The sequence below is a fragment of the Mercenaria mercenaria genome, chromosome 1 (assembly GCF_021730395.1).
Source record: "Mercenaria mercenaria strain notata chromosome 1, MADL_Memer_1, whole genome shotgun sequence".
Lineage (NCBI taxonomy): Eukaryota > Metazoa > Mollusca > Bivalvia > Venerida > Veneridae > Mercenaria > Mercenaria mercenaria.
In genome coordinates this window covers 53,440,116-53,454,291 of record NC_069361.1, presented here as the reverse complement: position 1 = coordinate 53,454,291, position 14,176 = coordinate 53,440,116, and the positions used below count along the sequence as shown (strand labels likewise).

The following is a 14,176-nucleotide window of genomic DNA, read 5'->3' as shown; positions in this document are numbered from 1 at the left end:
ACAGCGCATGTTGATTTTAAAAATTTTTTTTTTATTTTTTTAACAATCGTTTTTACTTAAACAATTAAGAAATTTGACTAATTTATGAGACGAAAAATGTTAAAATTTTGTTTCTCAGATTATTTAGATCTAATCTTGTCATTCTTGGCGAAGAAGACGTCGACTTCGATATAATGCAAGTTTTTTTAATCTGCTTACTACTGCTATGGTTAATGGTGCAAAGTGAAAATGCTATGTAATTAAAGTACGTTTTAAAATTGACATGTCTTTTCTGTTACAGATATAATTACATTAAGGTTTGCAGTCCATATTTTGTGATTAATCATTTGGACTTCATTTCGGGAACAGAGACTGTGTTGAAGGTACGCATTGTGCATTCAGATTAAGTATCAATGGAACATAACAGGTAAGCAAATGTTTCAGATAGAAGTTTCACATAGTACTTGTTTCGCTTATACAATTTTTGTTTTTATGCCCCCGAAGGGAGGCATATAGTTTTTGAACCGTCTGTCCGTCTATCGGTTTGTCGGTCTGTCCGCAATTTTCGTGTCCGGTCCATATCTTTGTCATCCATGGATGGATTTTCAAATAACTTTGCATGAGTGTGTACCACAGTAAGGCGACGTGTTGCGCGCAAGACCCAGGTCCGTAGCTCAAAGGTCAAGGTCACACTTAGACGTTAAAGGTCATTTTTCATGATAGTGCATTGATGGGCGTGTCCGGTCCATATCTTTGTCATCCATGGATGGATTTTCAAGTAACTATGCATAAATGTGTGGCACAGTAAGACGACGTGTCGCGCGCAAGACCCAGTCTGTACTCAAGGTCAGGTCACACTTAGACGTTAAAGGTCATATTTCATGATAGTGCATTGATGGGTGTGTCCGGTCCATATCTTTGTCATTCATGCATGGATTTTAAATTATTGGGCATGATATGTGTACCACAGTAAGACGACGTGTCGCGCGCAAGACCCAGGTCCGTAGCTCAAAGGTCAAGGTCACACTCAGACGTTAAAGGTCATATTTCATGATAGTGCATTGATGGGCGTGTCCGGTCCATATCTTTGTCATTCATGCATGGATTTTAAAATAACTACGCATGAATGTGTGGCACAGTAAGACGACATGTCGCGCGCAAGACCCAGGTCCGTAAGTCAAAGGTCCTAAACTCTAACATCGGCCATAACTATTCATTCAAAGTGCCATCGGGGGCATGTGTCATCCTATGGAGACAGCTCTTGTTTACTTCTTATTTACTTCTCGGATGTATAGGATATCGACCGAGTACGAGGTCTTTCCTACAGAGAAAGGTCGATGTACGAGGTCGATATCCGACTTACATAACGTCATTCCTTCTCAAAATGTCCAGCGGTTACGATTCTGACGAAATTTTATCACAGGAATTAAATATGAACTTAAAGACAGAAAGAGTTTCCCGAAACAGAATAATACATGTAAGGAATTTATGTTACTTTTAGAAATTTACGTTTATTCGTAGAAGTTATGGCGTGATAATTGTTCTCGTACAGTTACTTTAGTTTATATAGGTGTAGGAAGTGGTAAAAGAACTACCCCTTCAAATATTACCTGAAAGATTTATGCAGGATAATAATCGCATGCCTACCACCAAAACAGTATTTCAACATCCGTAGGCAATATGAAACCTCAGAAAAGTAAAAATTACTTTCATTTTTGTAGAGCAAATTATGGACATTTTTGTGACAAAACACAAAAGACATTGTCAAAACTGTTTAAAAACTTTTACTCTAAGCGTCAATGAAGAACATTGATATAATTTGACAAAGGTCACACAAATCTCGTCCAAAGCATGGTGTATAATTAGCACCATATAATCGTATCTACTATGGCCACAAGTCTGTTTCAGGAGGACATTCCTGAGCAGCTTATTATGGAACAAACGGGACACAATTTCCTTGCCAGAAGTTTGTTATTTATGGTTGGATTTTAAAATTACTTTTCTCAGTGTCCATTACATTGATCTGACCTGTCGGGCATACGTTCAAAAATCAATATCACACGTGTAGGTCAACAAAGGTCATAATGTCCTGAAAATGTATGGAGTGTGTTGAAGGCCTAATTGTTTTTATTCTCTTTTCGTAAAAGCTTGTCCACATGTTCGGACAAGAAGGTTGTAGAAAGCTTGTCCGGTACCGATTCGAAGTTATGGAAGGTTTAAAAGATTCTGACTCAAGTTTTGAAATATATCCTCTTAGAATAAAAGATCATACTGAGTATAACTAGAAAAATAGTGAACTATGTAAATGGTTGACTTGTTACTTTAGTTATTGAAAACATTTAAGGAAGTAAGTGAGAGGGTCTGCAGTGACAACGTATCATAAATTTAGAAAATTACGTTAAAAATAAGCAATGGGGCTCAGGAAAGTCATCATCATCATCACAATTATTTCTTTAATCATCCTTCATCATCATTTATCGCCACAATTATTTTCATCATCATCACCGTTATACTAATGTATCGTTTATTCGTAGAAGTTATGGCGTGATAATTGTTCTCGTACTTTAGTTTATATAGGTGTAGGAAGTGGTAATAGTATACATGTAAGGCCGGGAATGTATGTAACCCCATCAAATATTACCTGAAAGGTTTATGCAAGATAATAATCGCCTGCCTACCAAAACAGTTCTTCGATATCTGTAGACAATTTGAAACCTCAGAAAAGTAAAAAAATAGTTTCATTTTTGTAGTTTTTTCGTGTCTCTACCAGAAATCTGACATTTATGGCTAAATTTATCTGACATGCCAAGCGTAAGACCCAGGCCCGTAGTTCAAAGATCAATACCAGACGTGTAGATTATGTGGTCCTTAAAATGTATGCACATAGTGTGTTCATGGTCTAATTGAAAGAACAGCGTTTTTATTCTCTTTTCGTAAAGCGCTTGTCTACATGTCCGGGCAAGAAGGTTGTAGAAAGCTTGTCCGGCACCGATTCGAAAATGGTCCCCCTGCTTTGAAAGAAGTGATGTTTTAAAGAACCTTAATTTTGCAATCCTCAGTATAAAATATCGTCCTGAGTATAACTAGAAAACTATATAAATGGTTGACTTGATAGTTCACACATTTAAAGAAGTAAATGAGAGAATGTGCAGTGACAGCGTATCATAAATGCAGCTGACATCTTTTTATAGAATAGATATATCCCTAGATATTTAAAAATTGTATGGAGCATTACTTGTGCAGTATAAAAACAAAGACAAATATCAAACAGGGAATGCCACGCACCAAAATCGCAGCCTCCCCAAAACGAAACCTACAGCACGCAGACGTGTACAACCATCGCAATAACACACCTACACACACACGTGCACACACACAAAGCCAACCACGAAGACAAACGAACAAACAAAGGAACACACACACATCACGAGCACACACACAAAGCCTACACAGAGGACAAAACGACAACAAAGAACACAGTGGGCACCGCCTTGGAACGGTCAGTGGCAAAAACACCACTGGGGAGCTTAAACCGGTTTATGGTGCGCACCCAACCTCACTCTTACCCCCACCATGTTCCAAAGACAGGGGACAGTGTAAATAAAGGTAATCTCCTCCAGCTGAATCTCTAACACACGTAATGGAAAAAAGGCTGGCATGTAAACGCAAAATGCTCGTGTATGAAAATGTAGAAGCAAACCTTTAGAACCAAAACGTATGTACTCAATGCCTTTTCAGAGACGAGTAACAAGAGAAACCCTTAAGGCCCGACGAAACGGCCAGAAGACAGAATCAAAACAGTTCAGTCCTGGTAGGATTTAAAAACTGCTTTCATAGAGTCCTCCCCCTCTTCCGGCAGCACAATCAAAGAAGGAAGCGTAGTGTCACTGTAACGGGTTGAACACTAACATGCGGTATGTCTCAAACGTTGGGTCGTTACCTCTTTTAATAAAACGTTTATAATTTTACCATTACATTTGGAAAATTCATGACCCAAGATCTTACGAAGTTTGTAAACCACATCCCCATAAAAACGGTTTAGAAATACCTTGTCGCAGAAGTGTCTTTAAATTACTATTGAATTTTAAAAATAAATCAGAATTACGATAGTAAAATTTAGCAAATATTTACGCAATTTGTAATAACGGTTAGCCTTGCTGAAGAAGTTTACTGTAATATGTAGATTACGTTCTTTTGAAATGCTTTGACATGATACACGCTCTGGCAAACCGAATTAATTGAAAATATATACCCCATAAAAATGTAGCCTGAGGTACATCCCCATCCAAATGGGGAAAATTTACAATACTAAAGTTAAAATATAAAATAATATGTATAAAACTGTCATAAATAGAGAGATGTAAATCTAAAAACGAAGCATCAGTATCCGAATTGTTAGTTTTAATTAACTGAAGCTCCCTAGGATAAATAGTACCCACCAATTGAGAAATGCTCATAATTATAAAACACATTGAGGACAAAGGCACAAACTGAACCAACCTTTGCCTTTATAATTAAAATCTGTGTTGCTTAGTATTCAATTTTTCAACTTTATTCAACTGAAAATATTGTTATGAGTGGACTATGCTGGAAATCGGTGTATTATAAAACTTTTTTTGTCTGCCTTAGTGATAGAGCGGTTATTCTTTATTTTCATTTATTATTTTGATTTCACATACATATTTATTCCTCTCATCTTTTACGGCTTTATGTGGAAATTATGATTTTTTTTTTATTTTAATCAAGCATACATGTAAGACGAAATGTTAATAAAATCATGCACGTTTTTCTTGAAAATCCGATTTATTTACCAGTGACTATTTTATTAGGTAATCATGATCAGTCATGATTAAATCACCATGAAAAGCATGTTATTGAAACATATTTATGGTTTAATAGATGCTTTTTCATCACTTTTTTACTTTTCACGTGCTCAGGTCTGGGTCAGAACCAGCTAGTACCTCACTGCTACGAGGAAAGGGTTTTTTTTTATCATCAAAGAGGTCTTTCAAAATAAAATATACTATATGACTCTGTGTCTAAACATAGGAAGAAACAGAGGTATGTAAGTTGAAATTGTCTAATAAAGGAAAAGGTATTTAATTAAAAGTAAGGTTATCTGAAAAATAAACTTTAATTTAGTTTGGGGTTTATAACTAATATACTTGGTGAATGGCTATTGCGTGATTAATATACCCGATGGTCAGTTTTATAATTGATTATTCATTTCAGTTACAGATTCATTTTAAATTACTTCCGTGTCCAATTAATTTTACCAACACGAATACTTTCATCAACGTAATGAACTAGTACGAAAATATCACGTCATTATTTGTATAATTGTATCGTGTTTGTGACGAAGTTACGAAAAGATTGGATTAGTAGATCTATCCACTTGATGACCCTGTTTACTTCTATGACAACTTTATTTGTGGTTCTAGGGTAGCGGACTTATGAGACACTTCTTGAAGTTTCAGCTTAAAAGAGGTATAATGAATTATAGTAGAATGGCAAAAATCAGTTAAACACACAAAGGGATTGATTCTTGTTCACAATCATATCTAAACAGCGTTTGAAGTATTAATCTTTTCGTGAACTTCAACAATACTGCTAAATTCTATATGATCTAATAATAATTATATTTCAGGAACAACTCGACTCAAGATAGCGAGATGTACGGAGATGAAGGGTATGATATACAGGTACTAGAAAGGCCATTTCATTTAGAAGACTGGTTCTCCCTGAAATACACTGTTCCATTATACAGTTACATCGCACCGGTGTTGGTTCTTCTCACGGTTGTCTCCAACACATTAGTTTTAACAGTTTTGCTGAAAAAGCACATACGGTCGCCTACAAACGTCATACTGGCTGGAATAGCTTTCAGTGATATGCTGACGGGTGTTATACCATTACCGGTATATATATACTTCTTTTCGATGGGTCATTACAAACATTTGGTGCCTTTTGGATGGTGTGTTCCACTCAGAATGCTTTACGCTATTATTCCCACAATTTTTCACACAGCATCAATCTGGTTGACGGTTGTACTTGCTGCCCAGAGATATATTTGCATTTGCTATTCGCAGCAAGGAAGGACGTGGTGTACAATTGCAAACATGATCAGAGCTACAGTGATTGTATACATAGTAGCTTTTCTATCACAGCTCACAAAATTTGTCGATTTTTATATGGTCCCAATTCCTATACAAAATTATACGAATCCAGATGGAAATTTTGAAGGATGTTCATTCCATGTACGAACATGGGTGTTGAATAACTATGTTGTGTATCAAAATACATATTTCTGGTTTAGAATAATATGTATCCATCTTGTACCGTGCACAGCGCTGGTGATACTCAATGGTCTGTTGATAGCTGCTATGCAGAAGGCAAAAAGGATCCGCATAAAACTTCTGAAACCGGAAAGAGAGTCACAAAAACTAATGGAAAGAAACAGTTCAACATTGATGCTTGTTGCAGTTATCGGTATCTTTTTGTTAGTTGAGTTTTCGCTTGGTATAATTATGACCCTTTATGTCATCCAAAATACATTCAATCTGGAGTTTTTTCCTGCACATGTTTACGATATTACGGCAAATATATCGAACTTGTTAATTCTTCTGAGTTGTCCACTAGATCTTGTCGTCTACTCTTTGATGAGTGGTCAGTTCAGAGAAACATTTAAACGACTGTTTAAGAGTGGCTAAATTCCCGTTCACAGAAGTGCAAACGAAGCAACCTGCTTAAAACAGACAAGAACTTTCAAAGAAATATATTTTACGAATAATGAAATCGACCTCGCTTTGTAAGTAGCGAGTTAATGTGACAACCTAAACGGAAGTAAAACTTCAGCGAAATGTTTTAATACGAGTGGTTTAATTAATATTGCAATATCTAAAACTTAGGCATGCAACACGTTATAGGTGTAACTAAGCAAACTTCGACGCACAAAGCCAACTTAATTGATGATAACAAGTGTGTGTATTTTAGGCGCGTAAATGTGAGATTATCAGGTGATGGCTCATAATAATTATTACTAATTCCTATATATTATTTTTGGAGCATGTGCATAGTCTGTCAGCATTTAGGCTTCATGTCACGTTTAACGTTATATTTGCAGAAAATGTTAAATAAGCGAATACTGTGTACCTTTCATTCAAAATTATTTTTGTGCATAAGATATGGCCTATCAACAACAACAGCAACAGCCATTCGCCATTATAGGTGGTTAATGTGTCAAGTCCAACACCACTACCCCCAACCCGATCAGTATCACAACGGTGGTTTTGGCATTCAGCCTCAGTCGTAACCGTGAGTAGCAGGTTTATCAAATAAAACAAAAAGTGCGATCAACTGGAACGACCTTCTACAGTAACTGTACGGTGTACCTCGATAAATGCTAAGATTGTAACGTAGCGTGGCCATTTAATACAATTAATCATAACCTTTTAACCAGTTTTATTATTCATAGTTACTGTAACAGTGTTTTTGTTAATTTAAACATAACATTTTCACGTACATAGCATGTATGAATGTGACCCTATCTCTCCACGATCTTCACCCCATCTGTCTACATCAAGATATATTCGACATATATTCAACTAGCAGTCTGGCCGCTATGTAAAATTACGCAATTCGTCGTGCATTTTTCCTTTAACATAATTACTTTGACCGAGGATACGAAGTATAAAAATGATCAAGTATACATGCTTAACCCTTGACAATACATCAAACTTTCAATGTTAACAATTTATAGAACTAAACAGAACAGAACAGGATATCTATATAGATTTAAGCATTGCAGTTTATCATCTGTCTCCGTAACATATTAAACAAATGATTTATAGAAAATACAATATTTCGAGTCTTTCAAACCTGTCAGCTTAGAAAGTAAAATGAAATGTTTTGATATTAGAGTAATGAAAAATTAAAGAAACTCTGTTACTTCGCATCTGAAAGAAATGTAACTAAAATGAGATCAGGTATGCAAAATATGAACTTAAACAGGTATAAAATATTTTCCAAACTTAGAAATAGTTACCGTCGATACCTCAGCAACATTATAAACTAGTTTAAATTTAACTGGCATAGAATCTCGAATCTATGAGAGATAAACCATTGTTTTGCGTGAAGAAGTAGAAAACTGTGCAAGAGGTTCGTAGAGGTACGCTGAACGTTACTACCTAGATGAACGAGAGGTTGTTAGATTGTCGTCATTCGATAAAGCTGACGTACTTAAGACTGCAAAGACAGGAGTAGTGACTCAACTTACTGGAAGCGTCCGGGAGGCCTGGAAGCAAGCCTCTGTATCCAACAATGAAATACCAGGTATCAATTATATGATCAGTGAACTTCAAGTTCAAGTCTTTTAAATCGACCTATGAAATTATCTTAACATTTTACTTGCATATGTAATAATGGGTATGAGCGCTAGGGGAATGTGAATGTTAAGGTTTTAGTTTAGTTTAGTCATATTTTGCAAACCTTCATTATACCGATATATACACTGATATGTAATAAAAACGTGTGCAAATAAAAATGGGTTGGACTTCAGTATTGTCAACATTATGAGCAATCATTCTTACTGCGTCTGATTATTTGTAGAATACTAATGATAGTTTTATTACACTGACGAGTTAAAGAAACGCCTCTTTTAAACTCATTGTACATTATCGTGTTTAACGTGATTCAAAATTAGAAAAGAACTTGAATCCCCCCGCCCCCCCCCCCCCCCCCCCCCCCCCCCCCCCACTGGTACATTTGTCACAAATAAGGGGAAATAATTCAAATGTTTGCAGTCTAAATAGGTATAGTCTAAAAAAAAATATGAAAAGGATTCATTATTCTATACCATATACTTTTTGAGCTATGGGCATCACAAACAAAAAATCCACAATTTTGGCTATTTCTGTAATAAACGCTAAAATTCTCAAGAAGAATGCCAAGTGTGCAAGGTCACATTATGATAAAGACTCAAGCAAGGTTTCATGAATTTACATTAAATACTTTATGAGTGAGGCACATAATTAGGTGAAAATGTGCATATTTTTACTATTTTAGGGGCATAACTCTGGAAATAGGGGGCGGACCCAGATGAAAAATAGTAGGTGCGCAAGTTCATATCATGATAAAGACTCATGCAAGGTTTCATCAATTCATATCAAATACTTTTGAGCTAGGCGTGTCACAAGGTGAAAATGTGTGTTTTTGACTATTTCAGGGGACATAACTCTAGAAATAGGGCGCGGACCCAGATTAAAAATATTAGGTGTGCAAGTTCATATCGTGATTAAGTCAAATGCAAGGTTTTATGAATCTATATCAAATAGTTTTTGAGCTAGGCTTGTCACAAGGTGAAAATGTGCATTTTTGACTATTTCAGGGGCCATAACTCTAAAAAAAGGGGGCGGAGCCAGACAAAAAATAAGAGGTGCATAAGTTCATATCATGATTATGTCTCACGCAAGGTTTCAGTAATTTATATCAAATACTTTTTGAGCTAGGTGTGTCACAAGGTGAAAATGTGCATTTTTGACTATTTCAGGGGCCATAACTCTAGCAATAGGGGGCAGACCTAGATGAAAAATAGTAGGTGTGCAAGTTCATATCATGATTAAGACTCGTGCAAGGTTTCATGAATCTATATCAAATACTTTTTTGAGTAAGGCGTGTCACAAGGTGAAAATGTGCATTTTTGACTAGTTCAGGGGCCATAACTCTAAAAATAGGGGGCGGAGTCAGACGAAAAATAGGAGGTGTGCAAGTTCATATCATGATAAAGACTCGTACAAGGTTTCATCAATTTATATCAAATACTTTTTGAGCTAGGCGCGTCACGAACTTCGGACGGACGCACGGACGGATGGACGGAAGTTCTAACGAAACGGTATTTATGTGATATCCCCATTGTTCTCTCTATTGTTCTAACAGTCATAAAAAAAGAAAAAGTCACATAAACAGAACGGAATGAATGAATTCAAGGAAAAGTCCGTTTATGCGTCACTTTAACCATCAGTTCGCGCGTATGGACGGATTGGGAGGCGTTCTAACGAACGGTATTATGACCCCATTGTTCTCTCTATGTAGTTCTATCAGTCACATAAGAGAAAAAAGGCCACATAAAAACAGAACTGAATGAATGTCATGAAGGAGGAGATAAGAGTAATACCGTTATATGTGAGAGTCACTTACATCATTTCGCGGCACGTGGATTGCAGTGACAAAGCAATCTATATGCCCCCACTCTGGGCGCGGGGGGGGCACAAAATCTTTTTGCAAATTTGATGATTTCAAAAAATTCATTGTTAATCGATAGCATTTCATGGTCGCATTATGCTTCAAATCTTTTATTTCAATAGGCTGGTCAGAGGAATTTCACTTACACAATCAGTAGCGCTTATGGACGGATTGCAGTCCGTTGAGCAGACGGCCAAGCAAAAGTTCATTGTCAACTAATTTGTACAAAGTTCCTGCAACACTACAACGTGAGGTTAAGCGTATCATGCTGAAAGACCAAGCTTGAGTTGGCGAATAATGGTACAAACACAGGACGTAATATCTGGTCGATGTAACGCTTGACTGAAATTACCTTTGCACATGGCGAGTTGGACTTAACCTATGCGGATGGTTGGCCAGACCAAAACTCCGACAACATGTAAGGACTTTTTGCTGCAGAACGCAATTTTGCATAGCGTTACGACAAGTAGTCTCAGACCTGATACGTCCACGGCGATTCTACAAGATGAACGTGTCTCACCACTAACACTACATTCTGCCAACCTGACGCGAAGTTGCTGGCGATATTACGTTGGTGAGGTGACGTACGTAAAAAGGGACTAGAGGATATGCCGCTCTCTATAAAGCCGATTTTTCACTAAATTTCAACTTACAGGCTGTCAACTATTACTATCATCGTGCTTGATCAGTCGTCACAGATCTGTCACGCATAATGGCGTTGATTGTAAATTGCCTGCCTACTGACATTACAAGCGGTTTGTTGGTACAGGTCTGCCCATAAAAAGCAGTGGTAGAGGATGGTACACGATGTAAATCACCTGACCTGGCCTTGGGTTGCATTATCCGTGAGAAATTCCATTACAAATGTTATTGCTCAGAAACTTCTAAAGGTTTGACATGACATGGTTTGCCTGAAACCATATCTATTGGTTTTCAAATCATATCATACTTCACGTTTACTTCTCATAGCATGCAGTAGTTTAAGAAAGAAAATGCGGTATGTCAATCAAATGATAGAGAGTATAATCGATTACAAAATAAGAGTTTGGTCAGTTGCGAGGTTGATTTCAAGAGTATGTGAAAATGCGACACGAGCCTATTTAGTGAATATATCAACCTCTGATTTGATACAATTACGAACAAAAGTAAATATCCAAACAAATTCATATTACCTTTGTTATATTATTTTTTATTTCTTGATTCATAATTTCCGTTAATTTCATTGGTCAATAACTGGTTATTAATGGAGGTCAGATAAAGATAGAGAAAAAGATATTTGCCGCAAAATGTTAATTTTGTATTATCAATCAACTTCGAACATTATTCTAGAGCTTACACTTGCAACGCAGGCAATCATTCGGTTTAAAATGCGTATCAAACTCATGACTTCCTTACAGGATATTCTTTCTAAATGGCCGCCCATGGGAAAACCACATAGTGCATTTGCCACCAGCATGGACCAGACAGCTGCGCTTCCGCGCAGTTGTCGAATAGACTGTCGCTTTCAAGCCTATTGCAATTAGGAAAGCGTAGCGAACTATGGATCCACCAACTGCTGTGGTCGCAAAAACACTATGTTGGTTTTCTATGGTGCGCTCAAATGAATATCTGATGATATTAACACACTGCAGTAATAAAAACTTACTGTTGAAATAATTTGCGATCTTTCAAGTTTATGGTCGTAACAGAGGTGATATTCAACTCGGTCTGTAGGTCACGGTGAATCTCACCTTGGTCAAGTCCATAATTTTGGATATTTACCTCACCATTTTACAATGACTGTTCATTATACGCCTTACATAAATCGCCGGTTCATAGTATTGTGCTATTTTTACAGGCTACAAAGGGCATTACCTAACGACATTTGGGTCAAAACTGCAATTAATATAAAAATTATTGTAATTGGCTTGCCGAATAGTCAAACTATAAACCATCTGTCTTTCCGACACGGATAAGTTTTAACTATTGGTCGCAAGTTATTCATAGTTTTACTACTCTCAAAGGGAGAACGTGGATCAATTCAATATGAAGTGGTTACCGTCCGGTAATATGTAGGATATGGAAATGTTTGTACAAAAATAAATTAGGTTTTTTATGATATGGTCATATCATATGAAACAACACAGTGATGTTGTAGATCTTTTTCAAAATAATTTTCTGTGCTCAAAGGGAGTATTAATGTTATATTTTTCAATTTTGTTATACATTCAATTGACCATCTAATGGATCAGGTACTTTCTCTACGAGAAGAGCATAAAATTATCAAGACTAGGGTTACATCGATGCTATCATATCGTAAATTTCATAGACATGTCAAATGTTTGCAGATTACCATAGTTTATTTTCATTTACGGCTAGAATAGATACATTATTGAAAAACTTTATAATTGGAAAATGCGGATATGGGTGCTTGATAAACCATCAAATTCGTAGCACATATGTTACAGAACCACAAGATGAAAACGACATAACCATCTCTTTCTATTCGTTTCGCCATTATTGATTTAGGCAAACTTTCGTTTTGGCGGCTGAAAAGTAGTAATCTATTCGATTAAAATATACTTTGGTATGTATTCACACAAAATTTTGTTTGCAGATAAGTCTTGATATCTTAAGTATATGACAGGTAACGTTATATCAGACCATTACTTATTCATTAAGAAATCGATTACAGGACGGCTAGAAAATCCTCCGAGGATTTCGTCGGACGGCTAGAGCGCATGCTAGGCGTTCGGTTATCGGGCAGCTAGACACTTCCTACCAATATGACTAAAAGAAAAATCTAAATTTCAAAACATATTACGTAAAATTAAGAATGTTCAATATGCACAAAGTTTTCTGATACAAATAACACTATGTAGACAGCTAGAAATAAAGTAGTTCGTATCTCTAACGTAATATTATATGGCAAAAAAATACAAAATTCCGATCTGGTCTGACATTAAATGGTAATCTGATATCACATACATGTAGTATAATTTAATTTAGCAAAATATAACCGCAGCTTATCATTATATGTTATACATGTGCGCAATTGCCATGTAAATACCATGCAAATGGTGAAACAATTATACAAATTGGTTACTGAGGGACAGGCTTATGCTACAGAAACAAACAGATCATAATGCAAGTTTTTATATCTGCTCATTACTGCTATGATTAAAGTTGCAAAGTGAAAATGCTGTGTAAATAAAGTACGTTTTAAAATTGACACGTCTTTTCTGTTACAGGTATAATTATTACGTTAAGGTTTGCAGTCAGTATTTTGTGCATAATTATTTTGATTTTTTTCGGGAACAGAAACTGTGTTGAAAGTACGCCTTAAGCATTCAGATTAAAAATCAATGGAACATAACAGGTAAGCAATTTTTTCAGATAGAAGTTTCACATAGTACTTGTTTCGCTTATACATTTTTTTCTTTTTCACTTCTTATTTACATTTTTGATTTAAAAATAAGGTTATCTAAACAGAAAAATTAACTCAGTTTGGGGAAATTTATTACTATTAGATTTGGTGAATTGCTATTGCGTGATTAAATATACCCGATGGTCAGTTTTATAATTGATTATATCACGTCATTATTTGTATAATTGTATCGTGTTTGTGACGAAGTTTCGAAAGGATTAGATTGGTAGATCTATCCACTTGGTGACCCTGTATACTTCTATGACAACTTTATTTGTGGTTCTAGGGTAGCGAACTTATGAGACACTTCTTGAGGTTTCAGCTTAAACGAGGTATAATAATAGCAGAATGGCAAAAATCAGTTAAACACACAAAGGCCTTGATTCTTGTTCACAATCATATCTTAACAGCGTTTGAAGTATTAATCTTTTCGTGAACATCAACAATACTGCTTAATTCTATATGACCTATTAATTAATTATATTTCAGTAACAACTCGACTCAAGATAGCGAGATGTACGGAGATGAAGGGTATGATATACAGGTACTAGA

General features: G+C 36.0%; 1 protein-coding gene across 1 annotated transcript; it reads left to right on the top strand.

Moving 5' to 3' along the window:
- Positions 1–392: 392 nt before the first annotated feature.
- LOC128558423 (sex peptide receptor-like) lies at positions 393–14,175 on the top strand. Its single transcript, XM_053547549.1, has 3 exons — positions 393–406; positions 5,627–6,498; positions 14,114–14,175. The coding sequence occupies exons 1-3, from the start codon at positions 393–395 to the stop codon at positions 14,173–14,175; spliced, it is 948 nt and encodes a 315-aa protein (XP_053403524.1).
- The last annotated feature ends 1 nt before the right edge of the window (position 14,176 follows it).

Bases quoted from the DNA above. Each gene is read 5' to 3' on its own strand.
- LOC128558423 (XM_053547549.1), top strand. The intron at 6,499-14,113 runs GTATAATTATGA...ATTATATTTCAG, and splicing joins GTTAGTTGAGTTTTCGCTTG to TAACAACTCGACTCAAGATA.